Here is a 25,655-nt window from a genome sequence, read left to right as displayed (position 1 = left end):
TGTAGAAGGAGGTGTTCGTGAGAAGAGACCCGGAAGAGGGATGGGGTGTGGGGGGGAGAAAGCAAATTGAAGGAAGTAATCCTTTCCACCGTGCGAAGGACCCAATGGTCTGATGTTATGTGAGACCACGCATGGAGGAAATGGGAGAGACGATCTTGGAAAGACGGGGAAGGATCCTGATTGGAGGCTGGTGCTCTGTCCTTGGGCACACCTTCAAAAGTTCTGCTTAGGCCCAGCCCATGGCTTGGGAGGGCCCTGGCCTTGGCTAGCTTGGTGACCAGTTTGTCTTCTTCTACCACCTTGGCCGCATCTTCTAAAGAAGTCCTGTCTTGGCTGAGGGGGAGGGTAGGACTTCTGAGGCTGCGGTCTGAAGGGCCTTCTCTGCGTTACTGGGATATGCATTCCCAGAGAGTGCATAATAGTTCTCGAGTCCTTCAGACTCTGCACCCTTGAGTCTGTTTTGTCTGAGAATAGGCTCTGGCCATCAAAGGGTAGGTCCTGGAGGGTCTGCTGCAACTCTGGTGGTAAGCCAGAGACCTGCAGCCACAAGATGCGGTGCATGGCTATGCCCAAGGCCAGGGTCCTAGCCGCCGAGTCCGCCGTATCCAGAGAGGCTTGCAAGGAGATTCTGGCCACCTTCTTGCCCTCCTCCACTAGAGCCCCAAATTCCTCTCTGGATTCCTGTGGAACCAACTCTTTGCATTTCTCCATAGAGTGCCACGAATTATAATCATATCTGCTCAGGAGTGCCTGTTGGTTGGCCACCCTGAGCTGCAAGTCTCCGGCCAAGTACACCTTGCGCCCAAACAAGTCTAGGTGCCTAGCGTCCTTTGATTTAGGCGCTGGGGCCTGCTGACCATGCCGTTCCTTCTCGTTGACCGAAGCCACGACAAGGGAACACGGTTGGGGGTGCGTGTAGAGTACTCTTACTCCTTTGAGGGGACAAAGTACTTCCTTTCCACCCCCTTGGCCGTAGGTGGAATAGAGGCTGGTGATTACCAGATTGACTTGGCATTGGCCTCTATAGTTCATATGACCGGGAGGGCCACCCTGGACGGTGCCTCCATGGACAGAATGTCGCCAACCGGGTCCTCTACCTCCACCACCTCCTCTACCTGGAGGTTCATATTGTGCGTCACCCTGTGGAGCAGCTCCTGATGGGCGCAGAGGTCCATAGGAGGAGGGCCCGAAACCGTAGTCCCTGCCACTGCCTCATTAGGCGAGGACGAGGAAGATACCCCTGGGACTAAGGGATCCTGCATGGGGTCATGTGGAGGAACTTGTTGCCCAAGGTCCACCACATTAGGGGTGTGAGCCTGTGTTGGCGCTGGAGCAGTCCCCTCAGAACCCCCGGGCGGGGGTGGGGGCGAGACACAGTGGACTCTGGTACTTGGGGCTCCGAAGGGGCAGAACGGAAAGCCCCCGAAGGAATCCCTGGGGCCTGATGGTATGCCCAGGGGGTCCAAAAAAGACCACTGCAGAGGTCCTTGGCCCGGGTCCTGGCCTTCATCCAGGCACTGGCCTGCACCGTCCTCACCCTGGTCCTGGGCGTGGTGGCCACCTTGTGAGCGGCCAAGACTGTGCCGAACGTGTCGGTGCAGAGTTCCCCGGTAGTGTACGGTGCCATGGACAGGTGGCGTGATGTAGAATGGTACCAAGACGTCGATTGGTGCCTGTGGTCGTATTGATACGGGAGCCTGATCTGGATCTCAACAGCAACCTTCGATGAGATCGGCGTTGGGAACGGCTCCAGGTCGAGCGCCTTTCTGACTGGTACTGGGAGCGATGCCGAGAGTCCAATCGGTACCGGCTGTACCGTGATTCGGATCTTCGTGAGCCAGAGCAGCATCGTGACTACGACCAGTGCCGAGAACGGGATTGGTGCCGAGATTGTGAGCGACGCTGTGAAAGGTGCCAGGACCAAGACCAGTGCCGCCCTCCTTCACTCGGCGACGGAGGTTGTATCAGGGACGGTTTTCCCTTCAGCGGCACTGCCCGCACCAGAGGTGCCGCTGGCTGCAGGGGAATCAGCTCTGTGAGCATGATCAAATCCCGCGCTGTAGAGAAGGTCTCCAGTGTGGAGGGCAGCCTTAGCTTGACTGCGATGTGCACCGGGGAAGCTCACATGCACCGGACTTGATGGCCCTTGCAGTGCCAGAGTTGATGGTGCAGGAGCCATTACTTGTCCTGTGTGCTCCAGCAATGGACGCGGCTCTGACTGCGGTGCGGGAAGTGTCGGAGCATGTCGAACCGACAAAGAAGAAGCAATCAGCACCTGCTTGGTCTCTTCTTCTGGCCCAGAGACAGGGACCGGAGCCGCAGTGGTGGAGGTGCCGGGGGGCCTGACGCAGTGAGTCTTTAGCAGAGTCTGAACGCGGTGCTGGACCAGTCCAGCACCGAAGACGCCGCCAAGTCCCGGTGTTCGGAGGAGGGGACCGGGCTAAGTGCCGCCTCCATAAAGAGCTGCTTGAGTATAAAGTCCCGCTCCTTTTTGGTCCTCAGCTTGAAGGCTTTGCAAATGCAGCACTTGTCCGCTTGGTGGGATTCCCCCAGACACCTTAGGCAAGAATCATGGGGGTCTCCCGTTGGCATCAGCTTCAGGCAAGCTGAGCAGGGTTTGAAGCCCGGAGACCCAGTCATGGACCCTGGTACCAGGACGGGGGACAGGGAAGACCCCGCCCCACCCAACTAAGTACACTAATCTAACTACACTAACTGTTAACAACTAATTACAACTATTAACAGGTATTATGAGAGAAAGCAAGGGAGAGTGGAGATCAGCTACGTTGCGCTCCACAGTTCCAATGACCGTCGCGGGTGGTAAGAAGGAACTGAGGGGGCGCTGGGTCGGCTGGGGCATATATCCAGCGCCATGAAGGCACCACTCCAGGGAGCGCCTCAGCCGACCCAATGAGCGTTGCTGGGGTAAAAATCTTCCAACAATCGTGCACGCAGTGCATGCACACCTAATTGGAATCGATATGAGCAAGCACGCGAAGAAGAACAAATGGATATGTCACAAATATGAGGGGAAGGCTAACCACCTTTAAATCCCTCCTGGGCAGAGGAAAAACCCTTTCACCTGTAAAGGGTTAAGAAGCTAAAGATAACCTCGCTGGCACCTGACCAAAATGACCAATGAGGAGACAAGATACTTTCAAAGCTGTGGGGGGGGGGGGGAGCAAAGGGTTCTCTCTGTCTGTGTGTGGCTTTTGCCGGGACCAGAGCAGGAATGCAGGTCAGAACTCCTGTAAAGAGTTAATAAGCAATCTAGTTAGGTATGCGTTAGATTCTGTTTTGTTTAAATGGCTGATAAAATAAGCTGTGCTGAATGGAATGTATATTCCTGTTTTTGTGTCTTTTGTAACTTAAGGTTTAGCCTAGAGGGATTCTCTATGTTTTGAATCTGATTATCCTGTAAGGTATTTACCATCCTGATTTTACAGAGGTGATTCTTTTACTTTTTCTTCAATTAAAAGTCTTCTTTTAAGAACCAGATTGCTTTTTCCTGGTTCTTAAGATCCAAGGGTTTGGGTCTGTGATCACCTATGCAAATTGGTGAGGATTTTTATCAAGCCTTCCCCAGGAAAGGGGGTGTAGGGCTTGGGGGAATTTTGGGGGGAAAGACATTTCCAAGTGGGCTCTTTCCCAGTTATATTTGTTAGATGCTTGATGGTGGCAGCAATAAAGTCCAGGGATAAAAGGTAAAATAGTTCGTACCTTGGGGAAGTTTTAACCTAAGCTGGTAAAAATAAGCTTAGGGGTTTTTTCATGCAGGTCCCCACATCTGTACCCTAGAGTTCAGAGTGGGGAAGGAACCTTGAAAGGGTATAAACTGACTATGACCGAATTCCCAGGCTGGAAATTAGATGATTTCCAATCATCAGAGGAGTGAGGTTCTGGAACAGTCTCCCAATGGGAGGTGTGGGGGCAAACAACTTAATTAGCTTTAAAAGAGAGCTGTACAAATTTATGAGTGGAATTGTATGGTTGCTTTTGAGGGTAGGGAGCAGGGCTCTGCATTCCTGTGGGTCCCTTCTGGTTTGTGTCTCATGTTCCTACAGCTCATGCTTCAGAGCTTCAAATAGTTACCTGCAGGGTGATCACCAGATGTGGGGTCAGGAAGGAATTTCCCCCCAGGTCACATTGGCAGTAAACTGGTGGGGGAGGAGGGTTGCCTTGCTCTGCAGCATGAGATGTCGGTCACTTGGCTGGATTATCTGGGTATATCTCACAATCAATTACTTGCCATCTCACAATCAATTACTTGTCCTTGGGCTGGTGCACCTCAGTCCCTCTTATTGTCTTCCCATGGCACATAATAGTTGAATTCCTGTGAACTGTAATATTTTTGGTCTAATTTCGATTGTTGGGTTTAATATGCGGGTGCTGGGTGGGGTTGGTGGATGGTGATATACAGGAGGTCAAACTAAATGATCTGGTGTTCCCTTCTGGCCTTAAAGTCTGTGACTCTACATTGAGGGTGATCAGTGGTCATAAAACAATCTACCTACAGCAGTGTTTCCCAAACTTGGGACGCCCCTTGTTCAGGGAAAGTCCCTGGCGGGCCGGGCCGGTTTGTTTACCTGCCGTCTCCGCAGGTTCGGCTGATTGCAGCTCCCACTGGCCGTGGTTCACCACTCCAGGACAATGGGGGCTGCAGGAAGGGCAGCCAGCACATCCCTCGGCCCGCGCTGCTTCCAGCAACTCCCATTGGCCTGGAGCGGCAAACCGTGGCCACTGGGAGCCACAAATTGGCCGAAACTGTGGACGCGGCAGGTAAACAAACTGGCCCGGCCCACCAGGGGCTTTCCCTGCACAAGCGGTGTCCCAAGTTTGGGAAACACTGACCTACAGCATATCAGTCTATGACCTCCAATCTCAGTGAATTCCACTGTAGCCATATTAGCAAAAGAACAGCTGGGACCTAAGGCGTATAAGAAGTTTGAAGTTTAATGTCACTGCTGACTTGATAAAAGTAGTGGTGTAATGATAATAATGCTTTCTGTAGACTGATGTAGCATGCGTCATCCAAAGATTTGTAAAAGTAGGCAAGTATCTCATTTGACTTGGTGAAACTGAGGCAAAAACTGTTTAATGGAATAACTAAGATTATGTTGACAGGTTTCAGAGTGGTAGGTTAAGATTACGCTGCAAATTAGTGACTGACTCGGGTTTACAGCTCATAGGTCTAATTTACCACTACGTTGTTACATCAGATAAACCTGGAGTAACACAGATATGAATAAAGCCAAGGTCTCCAGACTGCCACTCCCTGCACTAATCAGTATCTCCCCTACATACATTATTCTGCTGCCACTGGTTTTACATTAAAGACAAGCATGTTTGTTGTTTGATTTGTGGACTATGTGATTGTGGAATGCTGATTTAAATTAGGTCAGGGAGAAATATACTGTACAGGGGCTTGGAAGCAACCAGCTAGCCATATGAAGAACATGTGTAACCGTTCATGAGAGTAAAAAAATCTGCATCACATGGACACGAGTTTCTTTGCATCAAAAATTATGAGCTTTTTACCTGGATTTGGATAGCTGGTCCAGGACGGGGCACGCTCTGGGAGGTGCTAAATAACCTCAAGTCTGGCTGAAGTCAGAGTAATTTGGGAGTGTTCAGAAGCTCTTTGGATCACATGGCTCATCAGTTTGGTGCAAAGAAATCCATGCCCATGTGATAAAATAGTCCTCTGCCACTCTGTTTTTCCATGTAAAATAGATACTTGCCTACCTTTATAAATTGCTTTGTAATGTTTGGCTGAAGCTTGCTACGTAGAGGAAGCATTGTTCAATTATTAGGATGCTAGCTTTAGACTCAGGAGACGGGAATTTGATTCTTGGCTTTGCACAAACTTCTGGTGTGACCTTGGGCAAGGAGTCTGGCACAAGTCTCTCTGGCTCAGATCCTTAAAAGTATGTAGGCACCTCGCTTCCATTAAATTGGGCCTAGGTTCCCTTCCTGTAAAATTGGGATGATAGTACTTCCCTATCCTATTGGAGGCTGAATCCATTTAAGATGGTACGGTGCTCAGATACTATGTGGAGGCCATATAAGTACCATATGTAGACCAGGCCTATGATATGTTGAACCTGGTGTACTTTCTCTTTGTGTCATAATCTCTACATTATTTCCCAATGCTTTTTTGAGGTAGTGGTGAAAGACTGAGTACACATAGCAAATTAAAGCTCCTTTTTCTACTTAAAAATTATCAGCTAGTTTGCTGTATCAAAAAGCTGTCTCTTTAAACAAATCACACTGTTAAAAATGCCAAGTTATAATTCAGCTATTAACTCAAACAATGACAATTTAATCAATCAGGACCAACCCTCTTGAGGAAAAAATACAAAAAACCTCCAACTTTTCATGCCATGATGCAATGTGAGTGGCTGAAACTATAAAAAGGTTCAGTCGTTCTGGAACAAGCTTTCAGCATCAATGTTAAAGTCATGGGAGCCATTTATTGACCTGGGAAATTGCAAACCGTCACCATTTCTGCTGGTTTGCATTTTTATACTTAACAAATGGATTATGATGATTTCCTTTTTCTTTTTTAATTGTGATTATGGCAAAGCCAGAAAGTTTAAGCCCTCTAGCTATTTTTCAAGGAAAGCAAAGAGACTGACATTACGTAAAGGCTTTTGGCTCTAGGCCCCAGCATCAGGAGACAGGAAAGTCACTGCAATATGGGACCAAACTTCCAGGTTTTCCTACATACCAAGGAAATAACAGACATCTAGAGCAGTTCCAGTGTAGGAGCGGGGTTGAAATTAAGGAGCCGAGCGGCTATTATGAGGCAGTTGCTATCCGTAAGCAGAAAGGAATTACATAAATAGCCTCCCTGCTGTTTGGGCTGCCAAACACTTTAGAGAAACTGTCGTTTCTCAGACTGAAAACAGATGTTTCCTCAGATAAAACATCTCTTTGTCATTTTGAGACACTTTCCCTTATTTTGTTCCAAGATGCATTCTAAATTCATGACTCTTCATTCTATCTTTTGAGGTGCAAGGATATGAAAATCTATTCAGAGGGAAACACAGATTCCACATAATCAACTGGAACATGAAACTGGACATGCGAGTCTATTGCCCCCAGAATGTTTCTAGTTTAACTCTTATATAGGACTTAGTGCTGCATTCAGTGTGCACCCCAAACTCCCATCTGCAATCACAGGAGTTTGGAGTGCACAAAGGAACACAGGAGCTCGGTGTAAGATAATCAGATGTACACGTGTGAAAACTGCCATCTCAGCCAACACCAGGGTTTGAACTGGGGACTTCACGAACTAAAAGCATGAGTTACTGTAGTTCAAGCTAACCACTCAAACAAAGAGCTGTAACAGACCTATATACTCTGGATTTTTACAAAGAAAATTGCATACTGACCAGTGGATTACACTACACATGCATGCATCAAAGGCTAAAGATATTTTAACAACTCTGGCCACCTAGGACCTTCAGAGTTGTTAGAATGCTATATCTGCTCAGAATGTCATGGCAGTATCTGAGATAGAGATTAGCTCTTTCCCCTTCAAAACACAGGACTCTACCCCTAAAGCTAAAAGAAAACTCATTTAGCTGCTATTTCTGTACAGGGCTTAGGATACACAACTAAGTAGTTGTATTGCATTCAGTGGAGGACAGTAGTATGCAACCCACAGGCCACTACAACATTTTACAGTTTTCAAACTCACCACCGACACCTACCTCTGTCTCATTTGCTTGTTTTTAGACACATTGTGATGGAGTGTACTAGCCCTACTCCTTGCTGGAGGCATCACCAGCCCAAAGGAAAAGTATCACTGGGAAAGAGGGGCAGTGAGTTTAGACCTCTGAGTACTGCCTAAAAAGGCCACTCAGGCTCTGGAACCAGCAGAACTAACAAGTTTTAGACATCCAGTGGCTAGAAAGGCCAAGAGAAGGCAGTAGGCAATCAGGATCCAGTAGGTGAAATAAAAAAAGCTTGCTTACATCTTCTTAAGGGGAGTGCTAGGTGACGTTGGGACAGTAGTGGAGGGTCCTTGTTCTGAACAGAGAACTGGGCTTAACAAACTGACTGCATCTTCAGTTATACCATAGGACAAACTATTTATTTGTTGTGGAGTTTAAAAGCCCATGTGGTCATTTTGTATTGAATTTCAATTAACTATTATATGGCTAGCAAGAGGCTTGCTGCACAAGGAGCTTAGCTCCTGATGAGTCATGGCACATATGTATTATCCCTAATTACAATATAGTTGAGGATTTTGGCACAAATTAATGACCTAGCTACCACACTTTAAGGGGCTTGTTTTTACAGAAATAATCAGTTTAAAATATTCAGAGGTTTTTAAAAGGCAACTCAGAATCCAAAGGTAGTTCTAAAGGAATCCTAGTCAATTCAAAGGCCAGTACAATGCTTGAAATAGGTATAGTCTGCTAGAATTACAATCATTCTGGAAGTATAAATGCACTTATTAAAGGGGAAAAATAATATTAGCAGGTAGGTAACCTTTGCACTATCTAAAACTGGAACCCACTTAGCATGAAATCAGTTCACAAAGATCATTTAAGAACTATTTCACATTATTTAAAGAGAAACTACTCTTTAAATAATGTTAATTAAAACTTTGATTTAACTTTGATATTCACTGAAGAAAAGGACCCTCTGTCTCCTAGGAAATAACATCTTTGATCTGTCCGTTTAATGCAGAATCTTTGATGATTTAAGTTTTGTTCTCCCCTGTGCTATTTCAGTGAGATATTCTCTTTTGGAAAAAATAAATGCATTTGTAGGTTGAAAGCAGAGTTGCAATTTTAGCTGTCAGAATTGGGGTGAAAGGTCATTCAGAATGACCCTCCTACCTCCCATCACTAGAACCACTTTTTTTAATTCTTTCACTTAGACTAACCTCATATCATCAGAGGTTGAAGAGCTAGGGCCAGATTCTGCTCTCCTTGACACAAGTGTAACTTGTGAAGATCTCCACTGAAATCAATGGAATGTTTAATCAGTGTAATACCCAAGCATGATCTTACCCAAAATATGTCTGACAGCTGTCTAGCCTCCTCACCATCCAATTGAGGGGTATAGATGCTCAGAGATGCAATCTAAAAACATTTCTTTGATGCTTTTTTATGGCCCAAGTAAATCATATGTTGAGGCACCCTTTTTACAATCTCTGCCTCTCTAAATAAACATAACATCTACCATGCTGTATTGACTACAAAACAGAGCGCTTCAGACTTGAACATACTGGGCCAGATCTTCATTTGGTGTAAATCATTATACAACTACTTACACCAGCTGGGGCTCAGTTAGGTAAAACAGTGGATGGTGGTGTGGAGAGGCCGCAACACAGTGGGAGCTCTGGGATGGCACAACTGTCCTGGAGCTCCCCATTGGGCTCGGTCATGGTCCTGAAACCTCCCTGCCCCACAAGGGGTGCAAGGAACTATCCCTGTGCTTAGGAGACTGCAAAGACTGACGTTCTGGCTGGCCACGTATGGGGTGGAGGGGAAGGAGGAGTGCTTAGGCAAATTCACTCAGGTTGTAACACCTCCAGAGAAGTACCACTATCTGGAAAGGCTCAGGTATACCAGTTCAAACTGGATTCCCCAGAGACTAACAGACAAAGAAAGAAGTTTAGATAAATAGCCTGGGTTTAAACTGATACATGACCTTTCTGATCCAGCAAATGGACAGGACCTTCTGTCCACAGGGGGCCCCAATCGTTCCTGGGGGGTATTGGAAGGTATTGGCCTACTGAGACCTCATAAGACTGATGGGTTACCTCTGGTAAGGTTTTGCATGCATGTAGGAACTCTTATTGTTTTTAATATGTTTTCTATGTAATGCTTTCACCTTAAGAATAAATATACTTACTTTTAAAAATCTGTGCGGTAACTTATAACTGCTGGCAATTACATCGTTCATAACTTTCAAATTGAAAGCAAGCACAAACGTTGGCCTGGTTAAGCCGTTTGGCTTGCTGGGAATAACATAGTGTAGGCAGGGATCTGTGCAGCCCAGAAAAAAAGCCCAGTCACGAGGGAGAGAGATGTGAGTCTCTACCCAAGAGAGATGATGGCTGACGAGCCAGCAGCCTGGAGTGGGGGCCCTTAAGGGACCATGGGGGAGGAGCGGGGGGAAGGATAAACGAAAATGTTCTTTGAAAAAGAATTTGCTTCTTCAGCTAGGCACGCTATGACTTGCGGGTCCATTTGCAATCCTAATGGAGTACATTGAGCAAATGCAGAGAGACAGGCTAACTATCTGAGAAATTACCACCCCTAGAACTTGGGTTACTCTGAGGGGCTCTAACAATTATTAAATCTGAATAGAATCCCAGGTACTGTGAGGTTTGAATCCAGCTCCAAGCAGAAATCTCAAGTTAAAAAACGAAACAGGAATATTGTTCCAATATGCCTCTGTCAAATGGGGATTCTTGTTCTGAGTACAGCAGAATATTGAGAAGGTGCTAAAACTGTGTTTTGAAAAGAAAATATACTACATAAGCAAATGCTCACTGGGAGGGGAGGTGGGAATAGAGGGAAAGGAACTGGGAGATCAGGGGATGGAGAAAGGAGGGAGACTAAGGGATGTAGGAGGGGAGGGTGGAACAAGAGGAAAGAAGAAATGGGGGTGAGTGACAGGAGGACTGGGGAAGAATGGGGGCAGGGGCACCTGTCAGACCCACATTCCCCAGCCATATGTGTGTCACACTTTATAGCCCCCCCCCGCCCCCCCAGCGACAGCTATGTGACCCCCACCTTCCCTTCCCCCTTCATGTGAGCCAGGTTCTGGCGGGGACTTACCTATCTGGGAGGGTCTGAGCCCCGCTCCATGACTCCCCTTTGTGACCTGGGATCTGTGGGTCCCTGTTCCCAAGGTGTGTAAGCCTCTCCATGCCCCTGCCCATGTGTGCGCCAGGCTTTAAGGAGCCCCCACACACATATCTTCTCTGTGCGCCCCTCACATGAGCCAGGTTTGGTAGAGTTGCTGTTGGGGGGGATCTGAGCCCAACCCTCCAGGATTGCCCTGGAGCCTCCAGGAATTAAAGATTATGTCATGGGATGAAACCTCCAGGAATACATCCAACCAAAATTGGCAACCCTATCCCTATTCCTTATGTGAGCTAGGATCTAGGGGGTCTCCTCCCCCCCCCGCATGGTGCCTGAATTCTGCTCCCAGCTTCCCCCATATCTATGCCGGGCTCTGGGGGACCCTTGCCCATCTATGGGGGTCTGACCCCCAACCCTGTCCTCCCATGTGAGTCAGGCTCAGGCGAGTTTGCTACAGGTGGGAAGTGAGCCCCTCTCCCTACCCCTTCCGATGAGAGCCAGGCTCGGGGGGGGGTCTCCCCATTCTGTCTGAGCCCCACTCCCTGTCCCCGTGCAGACGCCAGGCTCGGGGGGTGCCCCGTTCCGCTGTAAAACACCCCAGCGCCGCTTGAAGCCGCCCCAGGCCCGTGAGGCGGGCTGGGCCGAGCCGATCGCATCGCAATTGCGCGGCGGCTTCGCCGCCCGCTCCAGCCCGGCCGCAGAGGCCCCTGGGCGGAAATCTGGCCCTGCCCACCCCGCCGGCTCCCGGCCTGTGCGCGTGGCGGCCAGTGCGCGGCCTCAGGAGGCGGCTGCAGCAGCAGGGGAGGGCGGGGATCGAGCGGGGCCCGCCCGCGGCCCAGGCCCGGCACCGCAATGGCCGGGGAGGTGAAGACCAAGCTGTCCAAGAACCTGCTGCGCATGAAGGTGAGAGGCGGCGGCTCCCGGCGCGGGGCGGGGGAGCAGCAGGCCGCGGGGCGGGGGGGCCGCCGTTGGGAGCCCGGGCAGGGGCAGGCCGGGCGGAGGGGCGGGTTGCGGGGCTCATCCGAGTGAGGGATGTTAGGTGGCGTGTGGGGCAGCCAACCCCGGGGGATGGGGGCCCTGGGGAAGAGCGTGGGGGGCGGGATGGGGAGAGGATGGGGGGTGAGGGGGAGAGTGAGGGGGGTTGGGGTCGGGTGACGGGGGGTGTATGGAGCAAGATGCCCCCTGGGGAGGGTTTGGGGGCAGTGAGGAATGGGGAGAGCTGGGGGCTCTGGGAGAGGGAGTGTCCCTTGGGGAGGGGTGGGGGCCCTGGGGAAGAGCGTGGGGGGTGGGATGGGGAGAGGATGGGGGGTGAGGCAGAGAGTGAGGGGGGTTGGGGTCGGGTGACGGGGGGTGTATGGAGCAAGATGCCCCCTGGGGAAGAGCGTGGGGGGCAGTGGGGAATGGGGAGAGCTGGGGGCTCTGGGAGAGGGAGTGTCCCTTGGGGAGGGGTGGGGGCCCTGGGGAAGAGCGTGGGGGGTGGGATGGGGAGAGGATGGGGGGTGAGGCAGAGAGTGAGGGGGGTTGGGGTCGGGTGACGGGGGGTGTATGGAGCAAGATGCCCCCTGGGGAGGGTTTGGGGGCAGTGAGGAATGGGGAGAGCTGGGGGCTCTGGGAGAGGGAGTGTCCCTTGGGGAGGGGTGGGGGCCCTGGGGAAGAGCGTGGGGGGTGGGATGGGGAGAGGATGGGGGGTGAGGCAGAGAGTGAGGGGGGTTGGGGTCGGGTGACGGGGGGTGTATGGAGCAAGATGCCCCCTGGGGAAGAGCGTGGGGGGCAGTGGGGAATGGGGAGAGCTGGGGGCTCTGGGAGAGGGAGTGTCCCTTGGGGAGGGATGGGGGCCCTGGGGAAGAGCGTGGGGGGCGGGATGGGGAGAGGATGGGGGGTGAGGCAGAGAGTGAGGGGGGTTGGGGTCGGGTGACGGGGGGTGTATGGAGCAAGATGCCCCCTGGGGAAGAGCGTGGGGGGCAGTGGGGAATGGGGAGAGCTGGGGGCTCTGGGAGAGGGAGTGTCCCTTGGGGAGGGGTGGGGGCCCTGGGGAAGAGCGTGGGGGGCGGGATGGGGAGAGGATGGGGGGTGAGGGGGAGAGTGAGGGGGGTTGGGGTCGGGTGACGGGGGGTGTATGGAGCAAGATGCCCCCTGGGGAAGAGCGTGGGGGGCAGTGGGGAATGGGGAGAGCTGGGGGCTCTGGGAGAGGGAGTGTCCCTTGGGGAGGGGTGGGGGCCCTGGGGAAGAGCGTGGGGGGTGGGATGGGGAGAGGATGGGGGGTGAGGCAGAGAGTGAGGGGGGTTGGGGTCGGGTGACGGGGGGTGTATGGAGCAAGATGCCCCCTGGGGAGGGTTTGGGGGCAGTGAGGAATGGGGAGAGCTGGGGGCTCTGGGAGAGGGAGTGTCCCTTGGGGAGGGGTGGGGGCCCTGGGGAAGAGCGTGGGGGGCGGGATGGGGAGAGGATGGGGGGTGAGGCAGAGAGTGAGAGGGATTGGGGTCGGGTGACGGGGGGTGTATGGAGCAAGATGCCCCCTGGGGAGGGTTTGGGGGCAGTGGGGAATGGGGAGAGCTGGGGGCTCTGGGAGAGGGAGTGAGGGGAGTTGAAATCAGGTGGGGGGGGGCTGAGGGATAAGCTGCCCCCCTAGGGAGGGATGGGGAAGGGGTTCCCAGGTGGAGAGGTGATTGGGGGAGCTTACCCTGGTGGCAGAGCTGGGACTGTCGGCTTAGGGAGCAAGGTTTGGGGTTGGTGACCCCTGGGTGGACGGGTGGATTGTGGGGCTGTAAGATAAAGGCCTGACGTGTAGGGCGGGGGGGGGGGTAGGTATTTAGGAGGCTTGGAGGGGAGGAAGGGCAGGTTGCACTGGGATTTGAGCTCATGGGAAGAGATCTGGGAGGATTCTGCACACGGCATGAGACGTGTGGGGGAGACGTATTTGAGGGGGAGGGTGGTCACGAGTGGTCACAGACCCAGAAAAACATTTTGTTTTAAATTTACCTAGGTTCCTGAAGAATACACATTATACTCTGTTCCACCAAAACTACTGCTCCCTCATTATGATAACGCCCCCTCCCCCCCCCCCACACACATTTTCCAGGGTACTTTAGCATTGCTCCCCACTGTGAAAGAATTGGGGAGTCACAGAAAGGAGACCATTCCCAGGGGTGGTGCGGATGGGGAAGAATGCCTCTTTAGGGTAGCAGGGGAGATGACCTTGGCAGTGGGGAAGCTGAACTAGTTAGGGCTCTCCAGAGATGAGAGGATAGGGAGCAGGGCATTGGGATTGGGGGCTGGCATGGAAGCTGAGGGTGAGGATTTGTGTTTCTGCCTAGGCATTTGTATACTGCTGTTTGCTGTTGTACTTGGAAGTATGGGGGGAGGGGTTAAAAGACTACATGGGACTAAGTGATATGGGGCGATGGGAAGCTGAGGGCCTCTCTGGACTTGGAAGGACATGGAGAAGAGCATGTTTGAAAGGTATGGAGGTGGGAAACTAAACACAGGCAGAGCTAGGTCATAAGATGGCTTTTGCAGTGTAAACAAGGAAGAGACATAGTATTATAACCAGCACCCCCTTCTCTGCTACAGACTTTTCCACAGCCAGGCCAGCCAGCTTGGACAAGGAGCTTGAATCAAAGTGTTGTGTGCTGTTTCTGGAATGAGGGCCCTTGTTCTGAGCCAGTGCAAAGGGATACATGTCATCAGGCCCGTAGGAGGCATAGACACTAATGGTGTATATAAACTAAACCAAAGTATAACATAAGCCACAGGGTGGTACGCTCATCTGTGTAGATAAAAACATGTAAATACAGTGTAAACCAAAAACCTATTGTAAGAATTCTGTAGTAAATACATAGTATAGGAAAACCCATCTTGAAAACAGTGGTCAAATAACATAATGAGGGATGAGGATTAAATGTTCCTTGAGATTTTGGGTGGATGGAAGGGGAGATGGGCTCACAGTGTCTGCTGCTGTTGCATGGTTCAGGACCCACACCTGGAGTCCTGATCTAGGTGGAAATTTGCCTGATTCGGGACTGGGTCCTGTACAGTAAATGAGACCCTGACTCAGCAAATTAATGGATGAATCGTAAGTCACAGGTAGAAAATACTTGGCAAGGGACGTGCATGTAGAAACCTAGGGTTAACCACAATGATCTAATATGGTTTTAAACACAACTGTCCTTGTCTGCACTAAGGGCAAAATTGTATTTTAATTTTCTTAGTTAACACCTTTTCTACCACAGTACATTTTCCCAGGATAAACAAGGCCACACATTTAAATTTGCCTTGTCTTGTTGTTGTCATTTCAAATTATGTTCCTCTTCACCTCACTAACTGACTTAAATATTTCTTGTATGCATGTGGCCATGTTGGTCCCAGGATATTAGACAAACAAGGTCGGGGTGAGGTAATATCTTTTATTGAATCAACTTCTGTTGGTGAGAGATGAGCTTTCAAGCTACACCTGAAGAAAAGCTTTCTGAAGCTTGAAAGCTTATCTCTCTCACCAGTAGAAGTTGGTCCAATAAAAGATATTACCTCATCCAGCTTTTCTCTTTACATTTTTCTTATTTGTTTTGGTTTATAAGGTCAGTTATGTAGTGAATGCCCCTCTTGTCCTTGTTAAGAATTTTTAAAGGTATATATCATTGACACTTTAAGGAAAAGTTCGCATCAGGTAATTCTAGCTTCGCTTGCTCTCTTCATCAGTTCTCCAGCTTTCTCAGATGTTCATTATTAGCGCTCTAGAAATATACTAAACAACATGGCACTGGCAATGATGACATTAGAAGGTTTGGCTAAAGAAAATCCATAGTTCTTCTGTTGTAACTACTAAACTGATGACATGAAGTTGCACTCGGTAGTTGTACTACAAACACTAGAAAAAATGGCTGTGCTAACCCCTGGTGAAATGGCATTTATAACACTATCTTGAGTACCACGGTATCTTCACTTGTAGCCAAACATCTAACTCGTTAGACTCCCATAAGAAGTATCCAGTGGTTTTATGAACTATAGGGTGCCTGTTGTTTTGATCCAGAAACATACTGTGAACTACCTTCCTTATTTCAGCAAAATCTTGCATAAGCAAAACTGGGATTTCTTTGCTGGAAACGATCTGAAAATTCTTTTCTTCCCAGGAGCTATCTGTGCTGGCCTCTTTATCATGAACATAAGTGTTCAAACTCTTTTTCTTTATATCTTTAATTTAAAATATTCCCTTTGCTTGCCACATTTGGTTGAGCTGCCTTGACTCGAAATATTTCCTAGCCTTGGATTTTGTTGTGCACTGATTTTTCTGGCCAGTTCTGGCTTAATATCCTATAACGGTGTTAACTTAGACCATTGTCCCTCCCTCTTCCCCCCCCCCCCCCACTCTTTTAACAACTCATAAATGTAGTAGCATGAGAGAGGGATATTAATAAAGTACTGACCTAGCCATCGCCCTTGGAATTGTGAATCTAGCATCAAGTCCAAAGTGAAATTAGTCTCAGCTCAGTGGCTAATGGACTCTGGTTCATGTCGTGTAATGCAACACATAATTCAGTAGAGTACACACTGGCATGATTAATGCTCTCTCTGTTTCTGCCGAACAACACAGAAGCTGAATTGCCATTAATTTTTTAAAAACATAAATATTCATTAAATATTTATAACTTAATATAGCAGAGACTTCATGCCTTGTTTGCTACATTTTAGTTGTGCCATTCCTTTTTTAGCTTGGTATTTGGGGCCATAGTCCTTCAAAGTACTAAGTGAAACGAGTTTTACAGTCTCAGTTCAGTCCTCAGTTGTAGCAGAGTTCACTTTCCATAAAGGTAGCAGAATAATTAGCACAATTACAAGTCTCTGCTCACCAAAGGCTTACATCTGTGTTTCTATGGAGACTAAACTTAGACACAAAGAAACACTCGGCATGTTTTACGTGGTTTGCAATTATTGCAATCTGTATTTCTTTTATCATTTTAAATGTAAGTAACCAGATAGTTGTATCCAAGAGATCTCCTAGATCATTTGTTTTTAGGTACATAATCAATAAAAATGAACATTGATTGGGTGTTTATAATAAAACTTCTCCCATTGAGACTTAAGTCTAGCTAACCAGTTTCCTTGATTAACATGTTTTTCCACATAGACGCTCTCATTTTACTCACTTATGAGAAAATCCAGATACTGTAATTTTAAATGTAAGGCTTTGACATGTTTTTGAATTCTTTCAGAAAACAAAACTCCGTTTTCTTTAGTTAAGAAACTCACACAGAGTTGGGTACATATAGCAGTAAAAATGGAACATGAGAAATTAAGGTGGCTTATCACTTTTCAGACTGTGCTATTGAATTAATATATAAATTAAATAATTAAAATAATACACTTAATGTTTTGCATAGCCTGAAAAATAATAAACCAACTTTTAATTTCTGATTGTCCATTTATAAATATATTTGTTTGGGGGTGGGGAAGTAGTGGCACATTCCAATCTCCATCCACAAGCCAATCTCTGTCTACTTGGGACACCAAAATGATTTGTCACAGTAGATTGTGCAGATGTTTAAAATAGGGTCATGCATGCTCTGCTGTGCTTTGCTAGCATCTTCTCTGGTAAGGTTTGGATATACTCATGGCTAATGCCAGATAAAGATGTAAGTGTGATAGGGATGTGCCTAAGGGCTTGTCTAAATACAGGTTGTACTGCTTTACCAGTGCAGTTAGAGGTACACCTCTCTCCCCTGCCTCTCCTCCAACTGCCTTCCCCCCGCCCACTATGAATGCAATTATACTTAGAGCTCTACCAAATTCATGGCCATGAAAAATGCATCACAGACCATGAAATCTGATCTCCCCTGTGATATCTGGCTATTGTAGGGGAGGGGCAGGTCCAGGGGTGCACCAGCCAGGGGCTCCTACCATGCACTGGGCTCCAGCTCCTAGTCCCCTCTGGGCTGGGGAGGGATGGGACTTCCTCTTTCCCTGCAGCGGCCCCCGCCCCTCCCCTACTGCGGCCAGGGGAGGTTCCTGGAGGTAGGTCTGACCCAGCCCTGGGAGTATCTCTTCCCCTGGTGCTCCAGGGACTAGCAGCAGGAGCCCAGCGCACAGTATGAGCTGCTGGATGGGGCGCCCCCAGCCCTGCCGCTCCCCAGCTCCAAGCCCAATGCTCAAGATTTAAAGGGGCCATTGGATGGCGGGCAGGGACCATGGGGCGCTGGCCAGCCCTGTCCCCCCACAAAAGTGATGACCCTCATATGTCCTGTGTTCTTTCCCCCACACGGGCACACAGTAGCTTTGTGACCCCCCACGACACTCTTTCAGGTTGGGACCCACATCCTTACAACACATGAAATTTCAGATGTAAACATCTGAAACCGTGAAATTGACTATTTTTAAAATCCTATGACTGGGAAATTGACCAAAAAGGACTGTGAATTTGGTAGAGCCCTAATTATACTGGTATCAATGTTCTTATACCAGTATAACATTCCCATTCGGGAAGGGGAATAAGCTATAGCAGTAGAATTACATCTACTCTAGGGGTTTTATCAGTATTACTGTGGGTAAAAAATCACATCCCCTAACAGACATATTTATACTGGTACAAAAGTTGTCTGTAGACCAGGCCTGAGGCCCCAGCTCCAATCGTGAACATTAATTTTAAAAAGAAATGTTTATAGCTTTTCTCATTGTGAAGAAAGTGAACCTTCAACGTTCGGTCATGGTTTGGTCGCTGAAATTGTTAACATTGACTTTTAATTGAACTCACTTGAGTTAACACCCCATGGAGATGAAATGGGCAGCTCACACTTCTTCAAGCTGTTGTTCCAGTCTCTCTGTGAACTCCTCAAACATCATTGCATTACTCCATATCTACACTACAGCCATAGTGTAGACACTTCCTTCAGTTTTCCCATTGCTGTAGTTAATCCACCTCTCTGAGTGGCATCTACACTGGGGGGGAGGTCAGCTTAACCATAGCACTCAGCAGTGTGAATTTTCCTCACCCCTTAACAATGTAGCTAGGTCTACACTAAAAAAGTTAGGTTGACCGATTTATGTCTCTCGTGGATGTGAAAAATCCACACTCGTGAGCAATGTAGGTAAACCAACCTAATCCCTGGGGCAGACAGCACTAAGTCAATGGAAAAATTCTTCCATCAACCTAACTACTGCTTCTGGGGAGGTAGATTAATTACAGCGGCAGGAAAACCCCTACTATCACTGTAATGAGTGGCTATGCTGAAGCACTCTAGCAGCGCAGATGCAGCTGTGCTGCTGTAGTGGTTTAAGTGTAGACATAGCCTAGTTTTTAAGTGAAAACCAGGCCTAACATTCGTTTACTATAAGGGCTCTCTTTGCAGCCTTGGGGGCTAGAGTCGAACTTTTATTTTTTTAAATGAAATCTGAGAATCTGGAGGACAAGGGGGCGCCCTCAAAAGAATACTGGAAAAAAACAAATGCTAACCTGGGCTAAGCCAGGTCCAGTTTGTCCCCTGACCGCTTTATGTGGTGGAGTGTAACCATTTGGCATCTGGTATGCAGCCACAGCTTTGAAATAGTTAAATTTTCCTCAGTCCTTTGCCAGACCCCCAGGAATTGCAGGATGGTAATAAGCCAAGGAAGTCAAAACTATCTCCAGTGTTACTAGAGTGCTGGTCACCTGGGTATGTAAGTGGTGATGCAACTGAATTTTAATATTGCCATTGTTTCTGTCTGTACATTGGCAATTGCCCTAACTTTGAGCTGACTTTTAAAAGAGTCAGGCAAAACTTCTTAACTTTTTTCATGAAATATTGCATGAACAATAAATGTCAGGCAACCTATTAAATAGTTGTAACTCACATATGGGGAAAAGACACTTCATGCAGAAAAATCTTTGTGTGCGTTTCTTTCAGTTCATGCAAAGAGGATTGGATTCAGAAACCAAAAAACAACTAGAGGAGGAGGAAAAGAAGATAATCAGTGAAGAGCACTGGTATCTGGATTTACCAGAACTCAAAGAAAAGGAGTAAGTTTGTCACATTTTTCCATTACTTATATCTGGACTGTTTGGGAGGCAAAACAAAGTGTTGTCTATTAATCCTTTTCTGTCCAAGAAATACCTCAAGAATAATAATAACTCTTAGTCGCCAGTAGACATTAGTAAAATAGGCAGATTGGTAGGTGTAGCATACTTATGCAGCATTTTATTCTAAGGAACCACTCTCAAGGTTTATAAATCCAGAGTTTGACCTACTTTCTCCCCCCCCCCGCCCCCGCTTTTTTTTTCCATCTGTATGTTTTCCTAGTATCCATGTAATTATTTTTTTTTAGTGACCAGGTGATTTAATGCTGCTTTTGCTTTTTTTTTAAAAAAAAAAAATGGCTGAAACCTTATAAATTAGGCCCCAATCTTGCAGTCAAGTCCATGAGAGAGAATCTGGCTCCTTCATGCAGCTTCACTGATTTCATTAAGGTTTCATTCAGGCACAGGGTCAATCCATGAATATCCAGTTGCAGAATCCATAATGGAGATGCAACAATAAGGAAAACCTCTTCTAGTAAGGGCACAAACTTCCATTCCTGCCTTCTGAAGAGGTGCTATAAACAGTAAAAAAAAAACTATTTTAAAAATAGTTTATTTTGTCCTTTAAAAGAGGGAATTTTTTTAACAAGAGGGAGTCTCTTCTTAACGTTTGGAGTTCAGAGAATTAATTACATGTGATTAAAGTTACTGATATTCAGTATTTTACATGTGCAGGGTGGGGATGAGAAGGTGGAACACTTCTGTAGTACATGTATGTGATAATTCCTGGGGGCAGACTTCTTTTTGTCTCTTGGTTTGTTCATTAAAAGAGAAAAGAAAACAATCTTTGAAGAGAGAACCACATGGTTTTATTTCCTATCAGTCTCTACTAGGGTCAGCTCTACACTAGAAATTTGCTGGTATAGAAATGTCACCTAGGAGTGTGAGGGTTTGTGTGTTTGGTTTTTTGAGGGTTTTTATTTGTGGTGGATTTTTTTTTTTTTTTTGTTTGGGTGGGTTTTTTGGGTCTGGCTGGGTTTTTTTGCGGGAGGAGAGCAACATTTCTTATACCGGCAAACTTTTTCAGACCTAGACCTGGCCTAAGACACTTCATTTTTTTGGTTTTTTTGTGACTATGTTAAGACATGCTATTCAGACAAATACTTGGCTTTGTTTATTGTGCAGGAGTTTTATAATAGAAGAGAGAAGCTTTATGCCATGTGAAGACCTACTTTATGGCAGAATGTCCTTTAAAGGGTTCAATCCAGAAGTTGAGGTACTGTCAAATGTTCTACTCTGTTAGGGTCATGGAGTGTATGTACCCCACACTGGACCAGCAACCAAAGGGTTAATACAGGCACTGCCAGCCACTGCTGATTGGAAGCCTCACAGCAGCTAGGAGGGTAAAAAGGGCTGGGAAGCAGATGGGGATGAACGGACCAATAGGCTGGAGAACCTGCAGAGATCCAGGGGAAGGTAGGAAGAAGCTCAGGGCATTGTCAGAGTTGAAGAACTCTGATCCTGCTTACCTAACTTGAGGGCCCTGAGTTGGAACCCGGTGGAGTGGGTGGGGAGTGAAGAAAGGGTTTTCAGACCCCTGGGCACCATGAATAGACAGACAGCCCCATTGGGGGCTGGGCTACAGTTGGCCAGAGGGGGTGGCACCAACACATGGCACCAGGTAGTAACTAAGAAAAACTATAAATTGGAGTTAGGTCTCAACGTGGCTTCCAGTGAAATCAAGAAGTGTCTTTTGGTTGACTTCAGTGAGAGTCAATTGAGCTTTATATCGTTTATAGCACAAAGTGGATTATTGCCTAAATGTGTCCAATCTTCATGCTTCTAATTTGAGCTCCGCTAGGTAGGATGAAAATGGTAATTTCCAACTCAGCTTCCCTTCTTCCTCCTATTCAACATTCCCATTGCTGGTCAGCAAAATCAGCAGCTCTTCTAACTGGGTTGTTGATACTCAGTCATTAATTCATGTGTTAATATGCTCTCTCTGTGCTTGCACTTGTTGTTTTCAACCTTTAGAAGTAGAGCTGTTTGATTGCAGGAATTTGAAAATAAATTAAAATGCAGGCAAAGAAGATTGAATGATTTTATTAAATGTTTGCAATTCTGTACTAAAATACAACATTATGGGGAATATTTACTTTTGATCACACTGCCTCAGTAAGAGCCTAGGTACTGGATTGGTACTTAAGAGACTTGTTCCTGCTTCTGCCTTTCATTTGCTCTGTGACCTAGGTCCGAGTCTCTTTACTTCTCTCTGCCTGATTTATCCAGCTGTGAAAAGAGGTCCTAATAATTTAAAAAAAAAAAAATCTGTGGATGAAAAGTGGTATATTCACTTGTGTTGTATATGTTTGATCCATTTGAACAAATGGAGCCTGTCACCTCTGAGGAGCTTTTACCCAAGTCAAGAGGGATGAAATCTGTCTGGCACTATGAAATGAGTCTTTCCAGTCCCAGATTGACACAAGTCCATGTCACACACTAACGTCCATTGGCACCCATGTTGTTTATCTCAGCTGAATGAGTTTGGAGTCTGAATTGCCATCCTCCACTTAGATAGAGATGGCTCCAGATTAGCACTAAGACATACATGCCGGTGATATGGAGGAGCTCATGCTGTTTGCTGGTACTCTGTCAATGCAGTGCTTTCTGCAGGCGTTGTCTTAAATAAAATGTATTTCCACATTGTGATTCAATGTGATTGTGATTCAAGCCAAGATTTTGGAAATAAATAAAGTGCTATTTCTGGTAAATATCTGGCTCCCCCTCCCATATGTCAACAGCTCAATAGTTTCATGATTCCTGTACATTTTCCTCCCCTCCAAGAACAAAGCCTCCATGTTCCATGTACTGCTCAGCAAAACAACTGCCCAATCTCACTGCTCTACCACTTTTCTTCCAGTCTGGATCTTTAGTCATCATATTGCTGCTTAATTTAGGGCCCAAACCTGCAAACTGTCAGCCCTGTTGACTGGAAACTACTCATGTGAATAAGGTCTTACAGAATCATGCCTTTAAAATAAAAACTCTTTTGAGCAGAGGTGTCTTTAACTTCTGTTCAACGTCACACACGTCTATGGTGCTATAATATTAACAACAAGACTGCCATTAATCTGTCTCTCGCAGCTAAATAACTGCCTAAGATGAAAAGTTACTGATGCTCAATTCAGATCTAATATGATTTAGGGGGAATTATGATTACTGTCTCACCAGGGTTGGCATTTTCACTGGCTTTTTTTTGCATTTTTTTTAATGCAAATAGCATTTTATTGTAAAGCTTTCAGACAGATTCTCCCTGCTAAATAAACATTTTTAAGTGGCTTAGTTCCGAAATTTGACCCACCCTTAAGATCTGGGAATTATATACACTGGATTATACTTGACAATGAAAAAACAGATCTGCTACATAACTTTTTTAAAAGATTTATCCACTACGATCGATAGTGCATTACCACTTAAATGGCAACAATCGTAAAGAGTGCTAAGAAAACCTAGTCCCAGATACCAGGCACCGTGCTGGTGCGCAAACAAGGAAGGAACCAAAAATAGGTGTGTTTATATTAGAACAATTTTAAGATGCAGGAAAATTATAACAAAACTCATTATTTTAAGTTTTCTAAGGGCTGGGTCATGAGCTGCTTTCAGGGCCATGCTGGGTTGTATGAGGACCGAAGACACTCCCCTACACAAGCTATCTGAATCACTGTGCAGGTGGGGTAACAGAGGAGGAACTAAGCTCCACCAGGTATAGCACTGGTGCGAATCACCACCACTACCAACCTGGGGAGCAAGGGGGAAGCAGCCAGTCACAGTTCATTCATTCCCTTCTCTTCACCCAGCAAAGCACGGCTGCGTGCTCCCTTTTATTCATGGCTCATGATAAATCCATGATCTAGCCCTAAATTCATACTACAAAGAAGGGAAAGTAGCTTCAGTTAGGACTCTTTACCCCCAGAGTTTTGCTTGTCCATATTAAAAATGAATTTCTTATCAGTAATATCTATATAATTGAAATTCTGTGAACGAGTTAACTGTTAAACTGATTTCCCATTTCATTTTCAGAAGTTAATGATCCAAATGAACTCTAGGTACAAGAAAGAAGAAATTGAAGCAGATGATACAGCCGAGGCTGATGTATCAGATGAAGAAATGGCCAGAAGGTAATTTATGTTTTATGGCATAGTTAAAATTACCAAGATGATGTGTTGCTGCACTCTCATCAGAGTGTTTATAAAAGAGCAAACTTTTGTGTTGTGCACAAGATATTTTTAAATAAGAATTTTGAAGAAAGTGTTCAATGGAGTAGCTTCATTACTTCCTGGGGAAATAACTTGGGGCCATTTTTTACCCTCCGGTACACCTTTTTGCTCTCTATTGTGTCATTCAGTGTGACAGAAAGCAAAATTGGCCCCTTAATATTATGCTGATATCTTGATAGAGGCAGTAGCTGTGTCTCTTACACTGTGTTGTAAGAGGAGTGACATAGGCAATCCTTTGTTGCACCACAGATTGGTATAGCAGATAGGATTTATGACTTGCTGTGCACGAGTTTGCTTTGATTTTATGAAGAATAGTGATTTGTATTTTAATTTAAATATCTTAACAGATATGAAACCTTAGTCAGAACTATTGGGAAGAAATTCTTGAAAAAGAGAGACCAGCGTGTGCTACAGGGTGAAGATGAGAACAGTAACATGAAACCTAGCAAAGCAAAGAAAATGTTCTTAAAACCCCAGGATTGATGTGAACTGCACAATTGGAGCTAATAGAAATGTCATCTACAGGTCAGAGTAACATGAACTGGGGAGTGTTTATTTCCCACCAAATAATGTAAGATACATGTGTAAAATCTAAGTCTATTCTGATTGAAATTTCTGCTGTCCACATGGCAAACATACTTTTAAAGTGGATACATATATAATGGATGTCATACATCCTTTCCTATCTGAGCAAGTTGTAGTGACCATGGGGATCTAAGCCAATTAGCTGTTTAAATATTGTGCATAAGTAAGATGGCTATCCCGTGTGTTTGAGAGCAATGATCTTTACATTTTATGATGGTAATTGAACGCAAGTATTTCAGCTAAAGATGAGCTGTGGCCAATCTTATAAAGCAATTCTGCTTTCAGTGTTTTTTTTACTGTATAAATTGAAACCCCTTACACTTTCTAAATTGAAAGAAATAGTCTGCAGAAACATACGTTTCTTTAACAATTCTAAAAATACTTTGAAAAAGGAACAGAGAGATTAAATCCATTTCATTGAATTTTATTTTTTTTATAAAATCTGTTTAAAGAGAGGTTTTTGTAATAGAAGCATTTATATTGGGTGATGTTTTCACTTTGACATGTATGAATCATGATCTGCTCAATGTCTTGCCTCCAAAAAAAAAAAATTCTGATGTTCCTTTGGTTGTGGTTTTCTTTTCTGGCAAAAATTTTCCAAACAAGATCTGTGATAGCAGCATAATGACTGCTTAAGAAACACATCTTAAACCGAATAAAAACTTTTTAAAAGACTTTTGTGTCTGATTATTGTTGTTTAGGTAATATAATATAAACACTGGAACTTAACATACCCTGTGAGATGTGTAGTGCATTGTTTGATAGTGTTTAGATTCAGGCCCAGATTTTTAAATGTATTTAGACATTGATGCACTTAGCACTGCAATACCTAACTGATTTAGGAGCCTAAATCTAATTTTGAAAAGGGCTTTAGAGATTGACCGTCAATGGGATTTAGGCTCCTAAATGCCTACATCCCTTTTGAGAATGAAACTTAGGATCCTAAATCAATTAAGCATTGCAATGCTGAGCACAGCAACA

General features: G+C 46.2%; 1 protein-coding gene across 1 annotated transcript; it reads left to right on the top strand.

The window, feature by feature from the left end:
* Positions 1–11,518: 11,518 nt before the first annotated feature.
* On the top strand, positions 11,519–25,348 carry MPHOSPH6 (M-phase phosphoprotein 6). The gene is made up of 5 exons (XM_077831445.1): positions 11,519–11,738; positions 19,703–19,815; positions 20,998–21,088; positions 23,893–23,990; positions 24,437–25,348. The coding sequence occupies exons 1-5, from the start codon at positions 11,688–11,690 to the stop codon at positions 24,570–24,572; spliced, it is 489 nt and encodes a 162-aa protein (XP_077687571.1). The 5' UTR covers positions 11,519–11,687; the 3' UTR covers positions 24,573–25,348.
* Positions 25,349–25,655: the final 307 nt, after the last annotated feature.

This window comes from Eretmochelys imbricata, chromosome 12 (assembly GCF_965152235.1).
Source record: "Eretmochelys imbricata isolate rEreImb1 chromosome 12, rEreImb1.hap1, whole genome shotgun sequence".
Classification (NCBI taxonomy): Eukaryota; Metazoa; Chordata; order Testudines; family Cheloniidae; genus Eretmochelys; species Eretmochelys imbricata.
The sequence above is the reverse complement of the archived record's forward strand: the minus strand, read 5'-3'. Positions and strand labels throughout refer to the sequence as shown.